We start from the raw sequence: 20328 nt of genomic DNA on the forward strand, positions 1-20328 counted from the left end.
TCATTCTAAGGTCCTATGGTAAGCCAAAAGCTAATTTTCAATAAAGGGTAGTATTTATATAGGATGGCATAGTTTTTGTTGTTTGTTTGTTTTTACAAAGTACTAGAGATCTTCCCTGAATAGTTCTGCAATAACAGTGTAAGAACCCTATATACCATAGATACTTGAAGCAACGTTGGATCTGTTGGGTTATATAACCCAAGAGGTGAAGTAGCCCATATTTGCACAGCCTCCTGTTGGTTTGGGTCTCTCTCACATCCAGCAGTGTTGGTAAATGGTTCACAGTAGCATAACCAAATGAAGTACAGATTGCTTGAAAAAATCAAGGAGGTATAGGCATTGTACCTCTTTCCCAGATGTAAGAGAGAGTAGATGCAACAACCTCTTCACCTTGGAAAGGATATTTTGGATTGCTCGAGACCAGAGGGTTCATAGAAATTTCAGTGTGGAATACCTCTGAATTTTTGTGGGATTTATTTCCCACTCTCTGGCATGCATGTTTTTAAAACCACAGTATCTAGATCAGTTGCTGCTTCCTGTTCATGCTTAATCATCATGAAATTATCAGTATAGTAGACCAGCAAAGGTGTCCTATAAAATGGAGGGATAGTTAAGATTATTATCTAGACTAGGAGAATTAATAGGAGGTTGGAGAGTGAAAATATATAGCTGACTCTAACACCTGAATGCATACTGTTGCTGATTATCTCATTCTCTGGTCAAGAACTGCAAACCAGATATCAGGGATATGTTGATTTGCTTTAGCAACAAAACCACATCTAGAATAGTAGTAGCACTGGGAGTCACAACCTGAGTAAGTTATAGAAATACACTGGTATTCTCCAAGATTTGTCTGTCTTCTGCACAGACCATACAGGTAGGTTGAATGGGGATGTGGGAAGAGTCATCACCCTTGAATCTTTCCAGTGTTTAGTGATTGGATCACTTTTACCATATATTCTAGAGATGGATTAAACTTATTTCTGGATATAGGTCTAGTACTTCACTATCCAGTACAGTAGTCATTGGCCACATGTGCCTATTGAATACTTGAAGTGTGGCTGGTTTGAAGGGAGATGTGTTGAATGTGTAAAATATATACCAGATTTGAGACTATCTATGTTCATTTCAAGAATGTTTGCCTTTACTTATTGAAGCATTGTTGTAATAGTTGCATAAGGTCTTTAATTCTAACATCTGTGTTTTTTAATTCTAACATCTGTGTAATGTCAGGAATGCTTTTGTTTATGAACTTTTTTTTTCTCATGTTGAGATTTTCCTGTTTCTTCATATGACATATAATTTGGATTATATTCTGAACATTTTGAATATTATATATGATACCATGGGTTTTACTTAAATCCTAAGGAGAAGGTTGATTTTTTTGTGTGGTCAATGGCCAGATGTCCAGGAAATATTCAGGACACAGGTTCCTACCTGCCCTCCTACCTGCCCCATTGTCAGTTTGGTTTTCTAAGTATTTGCAGTGCTATTTAGATAGGTCCCATGTATGTGACCCAGTGTCCATTCTGGGATCATTGTAGTGGTACATCTTGTTGCTCTGTCCTCAAAGCCTATGGTATGTCTTTTAGGGTCAGATCCATGCACACAGAGCTCTGAGTCCAGAAGTTCATACACAACTCGATGGGATTGTTTTCTTGATATCCCTTCTCACCCCAGTCTTACAATTTCCAGCTCCCTCCTTTCCCAGCACTCTTGCTAAGAAACAGACTCAATTTTTTCCATTGTGCTGTTAGATTGCTGTAACTGTTTATATCTAAATCAAGTGATAAAAGGACAGAGGGAGAGCAGGAAAGCAGGGATGATTTACCCTTTGGGGTAAATTATACTCTTGGGATCACAATTCTTGGGGTCAGAGAAAAGGGTTCCATTTTCCCAGGGTTTTAGGTACCTGCCCACTCACTACTACCATCTCTGTGCTGCTTCTGACATAGAATTGCCTGGACACTGGGATAGAAGATAAGGGGGAAAAGGGATTTCCCTGGTTTCTGAGACCAATAAAGGCCCTCTTTCCTGCTCCTCACCAACAAGGGAGGGATTTTCTTGGAGCTTTTTCTTACCTGGTATATATACACTTCTGAGTTTTGAGTGTCCAGGTCAGGCAGTACCTGAGGAAAAAAAAACATGGTAAACTCATCACCACTTCAATGAAAGTTCATACTTGGTACTCCTTTCCCAATCTGCCAGGTACTGTTAATTTTCGGAGTCCTCAGATAGCTATTCTATGCAACCTTTATGTTTGTTTTTTATGTTTGTGCATTTAAAATCTCTAAAACTAAATTTTATGTTTTAGAGTAGTTTTAGGTTCACACCAAAACTGAGTAGAAAGTACATAGTTCCCAGATGCCTCTTGGACCCACATATACATAGCCTTGTCCATTATCAACATCCCTCACCAGACTGGTACATTTGTTCTAAAAGACGAACCTACCTTGATATATCATTATCACCTAAAGTCCACAGTTTACAGTAGGGTTTACTCTTGATGTTGTACATTCAGTGGGTTTTGACATTTTTATAACATGTGTCCACCATTATAGTATTATAGTTTCACTGCCCTAAAAATCCCCTATGCTCCGGCTGTTCATCCCTCCCTCCCCCTAATCTCTGGAAACCACTAATCTTTTTAGCGTTTCTATACTTTTGCCTTTTCCTGAGTGGAAAAGTCAGAATCATATAGTATGGACCCTTTTCCAGTTAGCTTCTTTCACTTAGTAGTGTGCATTCAAGGTGCCCCAGTATCTTCTCATGACTTGATAGCTCATTTCTTCTTGGTACTGAAAGATATTCTATTGCCTGGATCTACCACAGTTTATCCATTCATAAACTGAAGGATGTCTTGGTTGTTTCCAAGTTTTGACAATTATGAATAAAGCTGCTATAAACAACCATGTACAGGTTTTTGTGAGAATATATATTTGACTCATTTGGGTATGTACCAAGGAGCACAGTTGCTGAATCAGAAGATTCGTGTATGTTTAGTTTTGTAAGAAACTGCCACACTGTCTTCCAAAGTGGCTCTCCCATTTTGCATTCTCACCAGCAGTGAATGAGAGTTCCTGTTGCTCCACATCCATGTCAGCATTTGATGTTGTCAGTGTTTTGGAATTTGGCCATTTTAATAGGTGTGTGGTGGTTTAATTTGTAATTCTTTAATGACATATAATGTTGAACATCTTTTCATGTTTCTTCGCCAGATATTCTTCATCTATTCTTCAGTGAGATGCCTGTTCAGATCTTTTTTTTTTTTAACTGTGGTTTCCATATTCTTGTTTTTGAGCTTGTATATTTTAGATAAATGTCCTGTATTACATTTGTCTTTTGCAGAATCAGGTGCTCAACTGCCTGAGCCACCCTGGTGCCCCACCAGAGCCAAAGTTTTAAATTTTAACGAGTCTAGCTTATTATGTCTTTTATGGATCATGCCTTTGGGGTTGTATCTAAAAAGTCACTGCCATACCCAGGGTCATCTAGATTTTCTCCTGTGTTATCCTCTAGGAGTTTTATAGTTTTGCATTTATATTTAGGTATATATTTAGGTATATAATCTATTTTGAGTTCATTTTTTGTGTAGGGTGTAAGGTCTGTGTCTAGGTTCATTTTTTTGAATGTGGATGTCCAGTCCTCCTAGTACCATTTGTTGAAAATACTATCTTTTCTCCAATGCTGCCTTTACTCCTTTGTCAATGATCAGTTGACTATAGTTATGTGAGTCTGTTTCTGGATTCTCCATTTTGTTACATTGATCTATTTGTTCTTTCACCACTATGACACTGCCTTGATTCCTAATAGCTTTATAGGAAATTTTGAAGTTCAGTGTCTGTTCCCTGGCTTTGTTCTTCTCCTTCAAATATTGAGTTGACTTTTTGGGTCTTTTGCCATTCCAAATAAACTTTAGCTGCAGTTTGTCAATGTCAGCAAAGTAACTTCCTGGGATTTTATTGGGATGACATTGATTCTGTCAGATCAATTTGGGAAAAACTGACATTTTGGCAACATGGATGAACATGGAATCCTATCCATGAACATGGAATATCTTTCCATCTATTTAGATCTTTGATTACTTTCATCAAAGTCTTGTAGTTTCCCTTATATAGTTCTTGTACATATGTTGTTAGAGTTATATCTAAGTATTTCATTTTTAAAATTCATAGTCTGATAATTCCAACATCCCTGCCATACCTGTGTCTGGTTCTGATGCATGTTCTGTCTCTTCAGATTGTATGTTTTTGCCTTTTAGTGTGCCTTATAAGTTTCTGCTGAAAAGTAGGCATGACATACTGCATAAAATAAACTGTGGTAAATAGTAATGTAATTGTAAGGTGTCAGGGAGGGGAAGGTGCTCTGTAGACCTAGAATTAGGTCAATAAGCCTGTGTGCCCATATACCCTGAACTTCACCAGTGCTTCTCAGTTGTTGTTTTTCCCCCACCCTGTTAGGAAGCTGGAAATGAGCTCTCTGCATTCTTTCAAGGGTTTAAACTTGGCATTCAATGGGAGAGTAAAGGTGGAATATGCTTATTCCATCTTTCCTGGAACTGGAACCTAATCATGTTTTTCAAATATGTAATCATACTGATACTTGTAAAACACTCATATGATTTATTTCCTTGTATTCTCTTATGTAGAACAAGAGAAAATTTTGGGCTGAAGGCTTTCCTACATGGTATATATTCATGGATTTCTTTCCAGTATGAATTATGTCTTTAAAGGCAAGAGGGATCATTGAAGCCTTTCCCACATTCATTATATATATAAGCCTTCTCTTCTGTAAGTGTGTTCACATTTTTCCCATGGGATGAGTGACTCCTGAAAACATTTTCACAGTCATTGCATTCGTTGACTTTCTTCCCAGGATGTATTTATATGTGTTGGGTAAGTTTAAAGTTTCTGTAGAAAGCTTTCCTGAATTCATCACAGTCATTGTGTTTCTTCCCTGGGTGTGTTCACATAGGCATTGTGAGCTTACTGTTTCTACTGAAAGCTTTTTCTCAGTCGTTTGTGCTTATAGAGTTTCTTCCCAGCGTGGATGCTTTGGTAAGAAGTAAAATGAGTGATCCTGTTGAAGGCTTTCTCATAGTCTTTATGTTCATGGAGTTTCTGCCCAATGTGTATTCTCTTGTGCATCACAAGTCTAGAGATGTTTCTGAAGAATTTTCCACACTGTTTACATTAATAAAGTTTGTCTCCAGTAAAATCTCATGTATATTTGGGGGATGACTACACACTGGACGCTTTCCTGCTCTGAGATTATTTGAAGGGTTTCTCTTCATTTTAATTCCCCCATGTCTCTGAAGAGTATAATGGTTACTGAAGGCTTTCTTAGAATTCTTACATTTGTGATTTGTTTCTCCTTTATGATTTCTCCTGCAAAATAAGATTAGTGCTCCTTCTGAAGTCTTTTCCACGTAGATTACATTCATACAGTTTATCTCATTAAGATTCCCTTTTATTTGCATCTCATTTATGCAGACAGTGTAGTGAAAAGCTGAAAGCGTTCCCTCTCTGATATCTCCTATCACTTCTTTTCTTCAACTGTGCCTAGAGATCCTAGCCAGTGCATTAAAGCCTCTGTAAGGAGAGATGTTCTTTCTGTACTAAGATCAGGATGGTAAGAAAACACTGAAAAAAGACCATAGGGCAGAGCATTCCAGGCAGATGGAAAGTCCAGAGCCACACCCCCAAAGAAGATTGGGAGCCTGAGTCAGCTCTGCCACCTCTGCCCAACCAAGGGCTACCCCAGTATCCAAGTCTCAATTATGCCAAGGGGCAGGAGCAATAAATAAACCAGAGAACGTTTCTACTGTTATGAGCTTTCATTGTAGAGAAGCGAGACAAATAAAAGAAACAGGTAATTTCAGGTTGTGATAAGTGCCATCAAGAAAATAAAATAGGATTGGGTGACAGAGAATGAGAAGTGGGGAAAAGAGTGAATGGTAACTTTAGGTTAGTCCTGGTAGGCCTCTCTGAGGAGGGAACATTTGAGCCAGAACCTTTTAAAACAGAGGAAAGCCAGCTTTGCAGGGGTACCTGGACTAAGCATTTTAGGCAGAAGAAGACAAAAGCCTGAAGTTGAGAATAAATTTGGCCAGATCAAGGAACTGGAAGAAAGGCAGATGTGATGGAAGCATTTTGAATTGAGGGGAAAAGTGAAAAATGATGGCATCAGAGAATTAAGTAGGTGGGGCCAGGTTGTAGGGGGCCTTAAAGAATATGGTAAGGATTTTCAGTTCTAATTGTCTTCTGGTACTGACTGACTATGTGATCCTGTATTAGCTATTAAACTTCCTCTGCCTTGTTTGTGATTAATACAGGAACTTGTGAGAATGTTGCAGACTCAGAGTGATAAAAATCTTGCTTTAAACCTTGCCAAGGTTTAAATTATTAGGAAAAATTTAGGCCAAATCCCTTTGCTTTAGAAATATATGAAAGCACTTTGACAAATTATGCATTAACTATGTCGTGTTTCACATGCCTACACTTGTTGTAGGGGCCAGTTTATCACCTATGCTCTTATTTTTTCTATATACTTAAAAAAATAGTCTTTAGTGGCACGCCTGGGTGGCTCAGTTGGTTGAGCATCCAACTTTGGCTTAGGTCATGATCTCACAGTTCATGAGTTTGAGGCCCGTATTGGACACTGTGCTGACAGCTCGGAGCCTGGAGCCTGCTTCCGATTCTTTGTCTCCCTCTCTCTCTGCCCCTCTCCCACTTGCACTCTGTCTCTCTTTCTCTCAAAAATAAACAAACATTAAAAAAAATGTTTTTAAGATAGTCCTTAGTGAAATAAAATATGCAATCAGAAAAGTTTACAAATCATAACTATACAGTCAATATATTATCACAAAGTATTGTAGGGTTTTTTAAAGTCAGCTTATTGAAGTTTAATTTATATATGGTAAAATTTATGCCTCTTAAATATATAGTACCAAGAAATTTTGCAAACATATATGGTCATGTAACTATCACTAAGATCAAATATAGATCATTTCCATCATTATGTAAAAGTTTCAACATACCCTTTTATAATCGGTCAGTCCCTTTCCCCCACCCCAATCCCTGCCAACTCTTTGATCTGTATTCTGTTACTACAGTATACTTAATTCTATAGATGAAACCATATAGTATGTAGCCTTTTGACTGTGGCTTCTTATGCTTTAACGCATTTGAGTTTCATCTATTTTTTGGGTTTTTTTTTTTGTATTTTTGTATATGTGAGTAGTTTATTCTGTTTTATTGCTGAGTAACGTTCCATTATATGTATATCCTACAATTTTGTTGATCTATTCACCAGTTGATGGACATTTGGATAGTTTCCCATTTTTGAAAATTATGAATAAATCTAATTGTGTGTTTGTGGTGAGGGTGGTGGGGGGTCAATGTGTCTTCATTTCTTCTGGGTAGATTTCTAGGTATTGGATTCCTGAGTTGTATGTTAAGTTTATATTTAAACTACCAAATTTATATTTAAACTACCAACAACCTAGTGTTGTATACCATTTTGTATTCTCACTAACGGTATATAAGATTTTGAGTTCGTTCTTCCCAGCACTTGGTTTGTCAGCATTTTGTTTTTTAATTTTAGCCATTTCACGAGGTGTGTAGTGACATCCCCTGATTTGCATTTCCCTGGTGATCAGTGACATTGAGCATCTTTTCATGTGTGTGTCAGACATCTATATGTCTTAATGAAGTGTCTGTTTAGATCTTTTGCCAATTTTTTTTTGAATTGGAGTTGTTTCTTGTTATTGAGTTAAAAGACTTCTACCTATATTCTAAAACCAGTCCTTCATCATATATGGGTTTTGCAAATGTATTCTCTCAGTTGGTACTGGGTTTTTAATTTTCTAAGTGCCTTTTGAAGAGTAGATATTTTAAACATTTATGAGTTCCAACTTACCACTTTTTATAGTTCATCTTTTTTGGGTCCATTGTAATAAATCTTTGCCTGACACAAGTTCACCAGGTTTTATTCTAAAAGTTTTATAGTTTTGGGTTTTACATTAAGGTCTATGATTCATTTCAACTTGATTTTTGTATGTGGTGAAGGTTTAGGTCAAGATTTGTTTTTGCATATGAATGTCCACTTGTTCTAAAACTATTTGTTGAAAAGATTATCCTTTAAATACTGGATTGCCTGTATACCTTTGTCAAAAATTTAATAGGAGTGCCTGAGTGGCTCAGTTGGTTAAGCATCTGAGTCTTGATTTTGGCTCAGGTCATGATCTCATTGTCTCATTGACTGAGGGTGGCATTGGGTTCTGCAGTGATAGTGCAGAGCCTACTTAGGATTCTCTCTTTCAAGATAAATAAATAAACAGTAAAAAAATTACTAGACTATATCTGTGTGAGTCTTTTTTGGGACTCTGTAGTCTGTACTGTTGATTTTGTGTACATTCTTTGGCCAGTACCACATACTCACTGGATTACTGTCACTTTACAGTTAGTCTTGAAATTAGGGACTGCGAGACTTCAGAGTTTGCTTTTCTCTACTCAAAATTGTTTTGTCTGTCTTTTTTATTTTTTAATTTTTACATATAAAGTTTAAAATCAGGGGTACCTGGCTAGCTCAGGCTAGTAGAGCAGGTGACCATTGATCTTGGGGTTGTGAACTTGAGGATCCTGTTGGGTGTAGACATTACTTAAAAATAAAATCTTTAAACAGATAAATAAAGTTAAAAATAAATAAAATCAGCTTGTTGATTTCTACTAAATTACTACTTGATGGATTTTCATTGAAATTGTTTTATTTTTTTATTATTTTTTTAATATGCAATTTATTGTCAAATTGGTTTCCGTACAACACCCAGTGCTCATCCCAACAGGTGCCCTCCTCAATGCCCATCACCCACTTTCCTCTCCCTTCCACCCCCCATCAACCCTCAGTTTATTCTCAGTTTTTAAGAGTCTCTTATGGTTTGGCTCCCTCCCTCTCTAACTTTTTTTTTCCCTTCCCCTCCCCATGGTCTTCTGTTAAGTTTCTCAGGATCCAGGTAAGAGTGAAAACATAGTATCTGTCTTTCTCTGTATGACTTATTTCACTTAGCATAACACTCTCCAGTTCCATCCACATTGCTACAAAAGGTCATATTTCATTCTTTCTCACTATGAGGAGAATTGACATAATGATGGGAACCTTCAGATCCATGAACACATTATATCTCTCCATTTAGATCTTTGATTTTTTCATCAGTGTTTTATAGTTTTTAGCATGCAAATATCATATTATTTTGTTAGATTTATTCCTGATTAACTTCATGGGTTTTTTTTTTGAATGTTTATTTATTTTTGAGACAGAGACAGAGACAGAGTGCAAGTGGGAGAGGGAAACACAGATTTGCAAGCAGGCTTGAGGCTCTGAGCTGTCAGCGCAGAGCCTGATGCGGGACTCGAACTCACAAACCGTGAGATCATGACCTGAGCTGAAATTGGACCCTTAACCAACTGAGCCACCCAGGCGCCCCTCTTTTTTAATTATTAAAATTTTTTATAATGTTTATTTATTTTTGAGAGAGAGAGAGAGAGAGAGAGAGAGAGAGAGAGAGAGAACGGGTGGGGGAGGGGCAGAGAGAGGGAGACACAGAATCTGAAACAGACTTCAGGCTCTGAGCTGTCAGCACAGTGCCCGATGTGCAGCTTGAACTCAGGAACAGCAAGATCATGACCTGAGCCAAAGTCAGATGCTCAACTGACTGAGCCACCCAGGCACCCCTAATTTCATGTTTCTAATGGTGCTATTTGGGTGGTATGGTTTTTAAAATGTTTATTTTCCAAGTTCTTGTTGCTAGTATGTACAAAGACACTTGATTTTTGTATATATTGACTCTTTAATCTTTGAGTTTGCCTAAACCCACTTGTTTTATTCTAGAAGCTTTTGGTGTCTGACTACATGATCCTGTACTAGTTATTATACTTCTTTATGCCTATTTCCTGCCTAATAATATGGATCTGTTGTGAAAATATTGCCAAGTTACAGGATGATAAAAGCCTTGAGTTAAAAGGATGTTTGGAGTAATTTAGGCAAACACCTATGTTCTTGAAATACGTACAAGCCCTTTGACTTTAAGGGCTAGTTTATTACCATGCTATGTTTTGTTTTGTTTTTCTGTGTACTTTTTAAAAACAAACCTTTAAACTTCTTTTTTTTAAGTTTATTTATTTAGTTTGAGAGAGAATGAGAATGGGAGGGGCAGAGAGAGAGGGAGAGAGAGAATCCCAAGCAGGCTCTGTGCTGTTAGCGCAGAGCCTGACGCGGAGCTTGATCTCACAAACCATGAGATCAACCTGAGCCAAAATGAAGAGTCAGACACTTAATCGACTGAGCCACCCAAGTGCCCCTAAAAATAAACTTTTATTGAAATATAATATGTAAACTGAAAAATTCACAAATCGTGTGTATAGTTCAACGAAGTATCATGCTGGAGGTTTTTGATATGTATGTTTTATTTGTGGTTATTCATGTAACTTGAAAAATTAGAAGGCTGTTCTCTAGAATAAGTATTGGCCTAGGCTAAAGAATTTATTAACTTGAACTTTAATATCTAATAATCATCTGTATTAAATATAAGACTTAGTGATGATTGAAATTTTTATTAAGTTGTAATTACTTCTAACATTTCCTTAGTATCCATATACTTGATATTCTAGTGCTTTTTTAGTTCAGCTTTTGAATATTTAATCACCAGGTGTCTAGCATAACTGAATTTTTTCTGTCAAATTAGCAGTTTATTTTATTCTGCCACAGTTCTATCACATTATTTCAGTAACTTTATTTGGTTGATTGAAGCAGGAAAAGTGGTAGGAAAAAGAAAGGTAGAAAATGAAGATGAGTATTTGGAATACTACCAGTAAATGTCATTAGTAAACAGGATTCCCAATTTCACTTCCTACCCGTTATAAAATTCATTCCTTTTGGGGTGCCTGGGTGGCTTGGTCGGTTAAGCGTCTGACTTCAGCTCAGGTCATGATCTCACGGTCCGTGAGTTCGAGCCCCGTGTTGGGCTCTGTGCTGACAGCTCAGAGCCTGGAGCCTGCTTCCAATTCTGTGTCTCCCTCTCTCTCTGCTCCTCCCCTGTTCATGCTCTGTCTCTCTCTGTCTCAAAAATAAATAAACATTAAAAAAAAAAATTCATTCCTTTTGCTATGCAACTTTTCAGTTCCCGTTGAACTAGGGCTGAGTGGAATGTCAGTGAATAGGGATCTTAAATATGCTCCTTTGGTTTGACTTGGCCTCCTACATTCTTGTGATTTATCATGAGATGAGCAGCCTCACATATTCACTGCCTCTTCAATGACTAGGCCCAGTATTGAAGACCCATCAGAGTAGTTCTGAACCTGATAGCCCAACCTAAATCAGCTGACCCCCATTGAATCTGCAGATTCATGAGAAAAGTAAATGTTGTAGACTATTGAGATTTTAAGGTTGCTAGTTACCCAAGAAAAACTGACTAATACAGTCAAATTCTGTGTATGCTTACCAGTACTTTTCTTTACTTGAAACATATTTTTAGTTTTTTCTCTATAGCTACAATGTGTTCAAGCACAATTTATAGGACAGAGAAGATGGAGGAAAATATTTTTAAGCAGAAAAGTAAACTAGGGCATCCAGACCGGACTAATTGAAGTATTATTCCTTAAGGAGTATTATTAGATTCTAAAATTATCAGCCAAGTTTTAATATTGGAACATTTCAAGTGAAGAGGGATGCTTCATTAAATCAAATACATTCTTCTAGATATATTGCTTTCAAAAATATCTAATGATGATTTTTCTCAACAAAAGGATTCCTCAATTAGGGAATTACATTAATGGCATGACTCTTTGTAAACCTAAAAAATACTGTAATTCCATATAAACGATTCTCAAGCCTACTCATGAACGCCCAAAGATTAAAAATCTATGAAAGAAAAAGACTTGAAAAATATGTTTAGGGGGTACAGTATCCATCAGACCACAGTTTCAGAGAGAGAAAAAAATGGTTGGAAGAGAAGAATTAGTCAACATAGTAAAAGAAAAGACCCAGAGAGTAATGAGAATAAAAAAGTTAAATCTTGGTAAAATTTTCTAAGCTCCAAGGATAAGGAATAGACCCTATATTCCTACCAATATAAGTTTTGGGGAAAATAATAGTAATCTGGACTATAGTAATGGTAGGAGAAGTGGAAAGATCATAGCTGATTTAAAATCTGATGTTGATAATCTGCAGAACTTCTAATGCATTTGTTGTGAAGGGTGTGTTAGGAAGAAATTAACAATGGCTTCTGGTTTGAATAAATATGTGAATAAGTGGTAAATATATACATAAAATTATTTTATTGAGGTAAAACTCACCATTTAAAAATGTACAATTCCCTGGATTTTAATACATTTTACAGTGTCCTACAGCCATTATTACATTCATCACCCCAGAAGAAATCCTGTATGTATTAAGCAGTCACTCTCCATTCCTTCCTCCTTATAGTCCCTGGCAACCATACATAGCCTACTTTTTTTCCTCTGGATTTGCCTGTTCCGAACATTTCGTATAAATGGAATCTTACCGCATGTGACCTTTTGTGTCTGTTTTCTTTTTCACTAAAATGTAATGTTTTCAAGCTTTATCAGTATTGTAGCATGAATCAGGACAGGCTTCTTTTTGTTGCTAAATAATATTTGATTATATAAATATACCACATTTTGTTTATCCATTCACCAGTTAATGACATTTTAGTTGTTTCCACTTTTTGGCTTTTGTGAATAATGCTGCTATAAACATTCATGTTTATCTTTTTGCTTGAAAACTTGTTTTTACTGCTTTTAGGGTATACATACAGAAGTGAGATGACTGTGTTACTCTTTAACTTTTTGAGGAACAGCCAAACTCTTTTACCCAGCAGCTGTACCATCTTATATTCCCACCATCAATGTATTAAAATTCTAACTAATTTCTCTACATCCTCACCAACACTTTTTTGTTGTCTAGTTCTTGTTTTTGTGTTTAATAGCTACTCTACTGGGTGTAAAGTGATACATCATTATGGCTTTGATTTACATTTCTTTTTTTTTTAATTTTTTTAAATGTTTATTTTTAAGAGAGAGAGAGTGTCAGAACATGAACAGAGGAGGAGCAGAGAGACAGGGAGACACAGAATCCAAGCAGGCTCCAGGCTCCGAGCTGTCAGCCCAGAGCCTGATGTGGGGCTTGAACCCACAAACTGAAAGATCATGACCTGAGCTGAAGTCAGACGCTTAACTGCTTAATTGACTGAGCCACCCAGGTGCTCCTGATTTACATTTCTGTATTGATTAATGATGCTGACTTACTTTTCATGTGCTTATTGTCCATTTGTATATTCTCTTTGGAGAAATGTCTATTCAAGTCTTTTGCCTATTTTTAAAGGTTTTTTTTTTTTTTTTTGGGGGGGGGGGGGGGGGATGGGGCAGGAGGGACAGAGACCAAGGAGAGAGAGAGAATCCTAAATAGGCTCCACGCCCAGTGCAGAGTCAATATGGGGCTCGATCCCATGACCCTGAGATCATGACCTGAACCAAAACAGAGTCAAATGCTTAACTGACTGAGCCACCCAGGCGCCTCTTCTTTGCCTATTTTTAAGTTGCATTGTCATTTTGTTATTCTTGTAGTTCTTTATTTAGTCTGGATTCTGGACCCTTTTCAGATACATGATTTGCACATATTTTCTGCCATTCCAGGTGTTGCCTTTTCACTCACTTGTTACAGTGTCTTTTGATGCACAAGCATTTTACCTTCCAGTTTACTAATTATCTCTTCATCTCTATCTAATTTGTTTTTCAGTCCATCTTTTTATTTTCATAATTTTCATTCTTAGCTGAAATTCTAAACTTTTGTTTTGTCCAAATCTTAAGCATACTACTCTCTCCTTTTATACATGCAGCACGACACAGACTTTTAATACAGCATTTGGTCAGTATTTCTCAGTAGAAACTCTCAGCACTTTGACCCAGTAATTCTATATGCATCATCTATAGAAATACTGTATAAAGAGCTACATAAGTGACCATTAACAAGAGACTGGTTATTATAATGCATGATGTACTACAGTAGTTTTTTTAAATAGTTGGAATTGCATATAATGAAATTACAACTATAACACATTTGGGAATCTTGAAACACTTGATTTAATTTTACTTCTCAGTGTAGGCCACATTATCATCATTTCATGTAAGACCATGCTTGTTTTTTTAATTTTCCACTCTTTTCCCCCAGGTTTGTACTTGTACAAATACAAAGTACAAATTGTATATATTTAAGGTATATAATATGGTATTTTAATAAATGTATACATTGTGAAGTCATTACCGCTATCATGATAGTATCCATCACCTCACACAATTACTCTTCTTGTATGTATGTGAGAACACTTGAGATCTACTTACTTAGGAAATTTCAACTATACAGTGTATTATTATTAGCTATGGTCATCATGGTGTACATTAGATCTCCAGAACTTATCTAATAACTGAAAATTTGGACCCTTGACTGATATCTCTCTTTTTTCCCCATCCCCTTAGCCTAGGTAACCACCATTCTACTCTCTTTACTATGAGTTTGATTTTAGTTTTCAGATTCTGCTCACAAGTGAAATTATGCAGTATTTGTCTTTCTGTGTCTGGCTTAGTTGACTTAGCATAATGTTTTCCAGATTCATTCATGTTGTTATAAGCAGCAGGATTTCCCTCTCTTTTAAGGATGAATAACATTCATGCATGTGCATGCGTGCATGCCTGTGTGTGCGTGTGTGTGTATAAAATCACATTTTCTTCATCCATCTGTTGACAGACATTGAGGTTTTTCCAAATCATGGCTACTGTGAATAATGCTGCAATGAGCACAGGAGTGCAAGTATCTCTTTGGGATGATAGTTTTATTACCTTTTGATATATACTTAGAAATAGGATTGCTAGATCATATGGTAGTTATGTTTTACATAATGGTTGTGCCAGTTTTACATTGCCACCAACAGTGTACAAGAGATGTCTTTTCTCCCTATCATTACCACTACTTGTTTTCTTTTGACTTTTTGATAATAGCTGTCCTGACAGGTGTAAGGTGATATCTCATAGCGGTTTTGATATTTAGTGACGTTGAACACCTTTTCATATACCTGTTGGTTATTACTTTGGAAAATGTTTATTTATGTGTTTTGCCCATTGTATAACTAGGTTGTTTGGTTTTTTGCTATTGAGTATGAGTTTCTTACATACTTTGGCTATTAACCCCTAAGTATGTGTGGTTTGCAGGTATTTTCTCCAATTCCATACGGATTGATTTTTCATGTTTGTTGATGGTTTCATTTGCTCTGTAGAAACTTTGTAGTTTGATGTAGTCTCACCTGTTTATTTTTGCTTTTGTTGCCTGTGTATTTGGTATGAAATCCAAAAAAATCATCACCAAGATCAATTTCAAGGAGTTGTTCTCCTATGTTTTCTTCTAGGAATTTTATGGTATCATTGTCTTATGTTTCGATCTTTAACCCATTTTTTCAGTTGATTTTTGTATGCAGTGTAAGATAAGGATCCAATTTCATTCTTTTGCATGTGACTATTCAGTTTTCCTGGCCCTATTCATTGAAGAGACCATCATTTCCCCGTTACATATTCTTGGTGCACTTGTCAAAGATTAGTTGACCATATATGCAAGGGTTTATTTCTAGGCTTTCTATTCTGTTCTCTTGGTCTGTGTGTCTGTTTTTATGCTAGCATCAAATTGTTTTGATTACTATCACCTTGTAATATACTATGAAATCAGGAAGTGTGATGCTTCTCACTTTGTTGTTCTTTCTCAGAAGTGCTATGCTAATTTAGGGTCCTTAGTGGTTTCATATAAATTTTAGAATTGCTCTTTTCTACTTCTATAAAAAAATGCTATTGGGATCTTGATAGGGATTGTATTGAACCTATGGATGGCTTTGGGTCATATGGACATTTTACTAATATTAATTCTTTCAGTCCATGAACTTGGGATAACTTTCCACTTACTCTTCTTCAGTTTCTTCCATCAATGTCTTCGTTTTCATTGTGCTGATCCTTCACTTTCTTGGTTAAATTTATTTCAAACTATTTTAATCTTTTTGATGTTAAGTATACTACTTTAAATTCTGTGCCCTATTGCCCCATATTGTGAGACTATTTCTTTTGAATGGTCTTTCTTATTTACTTTTTTCATATTGTTTTATCGCTTTGTTATTGTTAATTAAGGGCCAGATACTGTATATGAAAAACTGTGGGAGTAATTTGAGACCTATGACGATGTTTTCTCCCTCTAAGAAGATTTCTGTTACTTTTTGGCAGGCATTAGCAATCCAAGATTGTCTTAATTTAATTTTGTGGTAGACATTTGGAGCTGAGCTTTTTTTCCTGTAAAAGGCCAATCTAGCTTTGGTTCTTACTTACTCTTAGAGCATAGCCCTTTGGGCTTCCAAACAAAAGTGTTGGAGCTTTACCAGCTTCCCCTCTGCATCTTGGTTTCCCCTGCATTCCAATATTTGTCCTTCCAGCTCTTTAAACCTGTCAGTAGCTTCTTAGTCTCTCAGATGTCACTAAGTAAAAAGTAGCCCCTAATGCCAGGCTTCAGTCTTATTTTTGTAATCCTTCATCATACTATTAACTCTTCAGTGCCTTCAGGAAGATTTTAAAGCATATGTATAGTTCTGATTTTTCTTAAGGAAACATTGGTCTGAAGTATGTAATTTGCCATTACCAGAAGTCAACAGTATGTAAGTGGAAATGAACAGCCAATAACTTAATCTTTTTAAAATACTAAGGCAGATTCAAAAATCACCATAAAACAATGTCAGCCTTACCCACTTGTATTTTCGCATACTTTTTTGGAGAAGGGGGTAAGAAATAGAATTACAGTGTTCCTACTAGCTATTGCACATATTGGATCATCAAGGCGAATATCATCAGGTGAATATTTTCTTTCATGTGTCTTATCAGGAAGTTAACTGGAAAAAAAAAAGTGCTCCAATTGTAACCCTTACTGAATTGTACCATCACTATTTTTTTATGTGACTGTATCACTCATGAGACAGTGAAGCCCTTTACAAAGAGGAACGCTGTTTTTCCCATGTTTAATCTCCTAGTGCTACACCTGGAGTTAAGTGTCCAGTAAGTATACAAGTGAACGTAGGTGTTGAGAATACCTTATTTTGCTTTTCACAGTGAGAATCAATGTGGGTATGTGCTGTTCTGAATCATCTTAAAAGATAAATCTTTTTTTTTTTTTTTAATTTTTTTTTCAACATTTTATTTTTGAGACAGAGAGAGACAGAGCATGAACGGGGGAGGGGCAGAGAGAGAGGGAGACACAGAATCGGAAACAGGCTCCAGGCTCTGAGCCATCAGCCCAGAGCCTGACGCGGGGCTCGAACTCACGGACCGCAAGATCGTGACCTGGCTGAAGTCGGACGCTTAACCGACTGCGCCACCCAGGCGCCCCAAGATAAATCTTAATAGAGAAGGAAGAATCTTTTCTTATCAGCTCCTTTGTTTCATCCTTTTCTATCTCAACAGGTGGCATCTCCACAGAAAGCGACTGTGCTTTTGAGCCAGACTACGCCGTCCCACCACTTCCAGTGAGTGAAGGTATGCAGCACATTCGGATTATGGAGGGCATGTCTCGCTCTCTTCCATCCTCCCCCTTACTCACACATCAGTCTATCAGTGTTCGGCTCCAACCTGTGAAGAAGTTAACTGGTAAGGACTTTACCTAAATTTAGTATGTTTAACAGGACACTTTAGGTCATATCAGATATGTTTATGTGCATCTTTAGGTTTTTCCTTTTTGGCCTTCCTAATGTCACAGACTCTTGGAAATTGGAACTCCTACTGATTTTAATTTAGGGAATTAGAATAGTACTCAGTTTGACAGATTGATGTATTTATTTTCTAAGTGATCCATCTGTTGTGGACATATTTTTCTAGGCTTTCAGGAAACTTCTAGTTTTGCCAGAATACACTGTTGTTCTGATTTCATTTATCAGCTTGTTCATGTCAGATTAACAGATGGGGATATTGTAATTTTAGGATAATAAGAGCTTCATAGTTCAGCAAAGGTACCTCAGTCATGGTTTTTGTTTGAAATCCTAATCTGTATATTTCACGTCTATTTCTAAAAGTTTGATTTAGATATTTTCCTCTCCATTGTACATTCCTGCAACTTCTTAGGATATTTACCATGATTCATAACTTGTGGATTGCATTGACTTAAATATGGTCTCAAAATACATATTACCCATTCAGATCAAGCTATTAGGTGTGAAACTGTGTCCTTATTAAATGAAGTTTTGTCCTTTTAAGCTTTTTCAGAGAAGAAATTTTACTCTGTTGGACGATACTTACATGTGAAAATATGCAAGCCTGGGTCATTTTCTTAAGTTTAACATTATCAGTATATATCTTGTGTTAGTAAGTTGATGGGTATGAGTGATTAGAGGCAAGAAATTAAGTCATTCCCAATAGATACATTAACTACTTATTACGTGTCTGGCATTAAGTTAGACAGTGGGGAGGTTTGATTATCATATGACAATTCAAAAGAAAATAGGAACAAAGAGGGGAAAATGGAATCTTGGGACTCTTACATCTATTTTGAATGAAAATTTTATAATGTTTATAATTTTCATGAAAATAATAGTATTTTTTATTCTTTAGTTCCACAAAGCATAAGTCATGCCTTTTATATTGTTTACTGTTTTTTTAGGCTTCTTCAAATAACTGAATCAAAGTCTACTTTGATTAGATAACAATCTGTAAAATAGTTTAGTAACATTTTACTGAAATACTTATTCCCTTCTGATATGTAAAAATAGGATAGATTTTAGGTGCATGGGCCTTAATAAAATTTCTTTGCTTAGAAATTGCCCCTTTTTCTTGCAGTTTAAGGTGTTACTGATAACTGAAAATACAAATAACCATATATGAGATGGCTATCAAGTGATGTGCTTCATGTACTACACATGACAAGAGATAGCAAAAGACATTCCGTTTCCTAACAGAAGTGAACTGAATTGCCTGATGTTTCGGAGATAACACTTTCCTATCCCATTTTCCTGTCCCAATTTAAACTTCAACTTAAATAAGCAAACTTTATTAAAAGATAAATACATTTAATAACAAAGTCAATTACATGCCTGATATCAGAGGTGAGACAGGGAAGCAGTGACAAGAATCATACTTGGTTAATTACACGTATGACCTATTCAGTTTTAATTTTTTAATGTTTGAAGTATTTTGAATACTCTCAAATAGTTTTATTTTTCTGAAGAGTTTGTCAAAGGCCTAAGAATTTAAAGATTGAGGATGCATTTTAAAACTTCTGAATGAAAGAAATCTGTCTCCTGAAAGAGGGTGCCAAGAAAATTTTTCTGTGGCCAATTTTCTACCAAGTAAAGCAGATGATAAGTTTCTGGTTTAACCTGGAATGAAATTACTTTGCAATTTAAATTTAAAACCTTGGTTAGTAGATTATTTATGAGTTATCATTCCTTTCCTAATTATATTTTGTTATGAGTAACTAAAAAGAAAGTTGAATAGAGAACGACTTGCTGACCATAAGTAAATGGCCTCCAGAGAATGGTTTTTAACAAAATGCATTAATTCAATCCACTTAATGATTTATCCATTATATTCCTTGTATTCATATTACCAACCCAACTGAGTAAGTGGGGCCAGAATAGTCATCTTATTCTGTTTTCTTTTTGATTTTCCAATATTTATTACCCTGTCTTTGCTATAGTCAAAGTAGTTTGCATATTATTTTTCTGTGCTTTTCACCTAATTGTTCAGCAAATATTTGTTTAGGACTCATAAAATGCCAAGCACTACTCGATACAGTGGTGAGAAATGCCAAGCACTACTCGATACAGTGGTGAAAAATTATAGATAGTGACAAGTAATAAGAGGGTCATAAAATGGGATAGAGGGAGACTGGAGTGGGGGTAGGGTTTCTTTCTGTGGAGTGGTCAAGGAGAGTCAGAAGAAGAGCTATTTGAAGAGAGGTGTGGATAACAAAACGAAGCTGCTCATGGGAAGGTCTGGGGTCAGAGCCTTCTGGGCAGAGGGGACAGCCAGAACAAAAGTCCTAAAGCAGAAAGCAGCATTGGTGTGTTCAAAGAATGGGAAGAAGGCAAGAATGGTTTCAGAATAAGTCAGAGGGGACAGTGGTAGAAGATAGTTGAAGAGGTAGGCAGAAACCAGAGTCTTTAGGTCATGGTAAGGGAACCAACTCTGTAGGATTTTAAGAAGAGCTGGAATGAGAAGTAATGTGATCTGATTTACCTTTTAATCA

General features: G+C 36.3%; 1 protein-coding gene across 3 annotated transcripts in view; it reads left to right on the forward strand.

The window, feature by feature from the left end:
* TANC2 (tetratricopeptide repeat, ankyrin repeat and coiled-coil containing 2) overlaps positions 1-20328 on the forward strand; it is a 383338-nt gene that overhangs the window by 130268 nt on the left and 232742 nt on the right. For all 3 annotated transcript variants that reach the window (XM_030295266.1, XM_030295268.1, XM_030295269.1), the window contains exon 4: positions 17553-17735. In XM_030295266.1, the coding sequence (XP_030151126.1) occupies positions 17553-17735 (183 nt within the window). The remainder of the gene's footprint in view (positions 1-17552; positions 17736-20328) is intronic.

The sequence above is a fragment of the Lynx canadensis genome, chromosome E1 (assembly GCF_007474595.2).
Source record: "Lynx canadensis isolate LIC74 chromosome E1, mLynCan4.pri.v2, whole genome shotgun sequence".
Lineage (NCBI taxonomy): Eukaryota > Metazoa > Chordata > Mammalia > Carnivora > Felidae > Lynx > Lynx canadensis.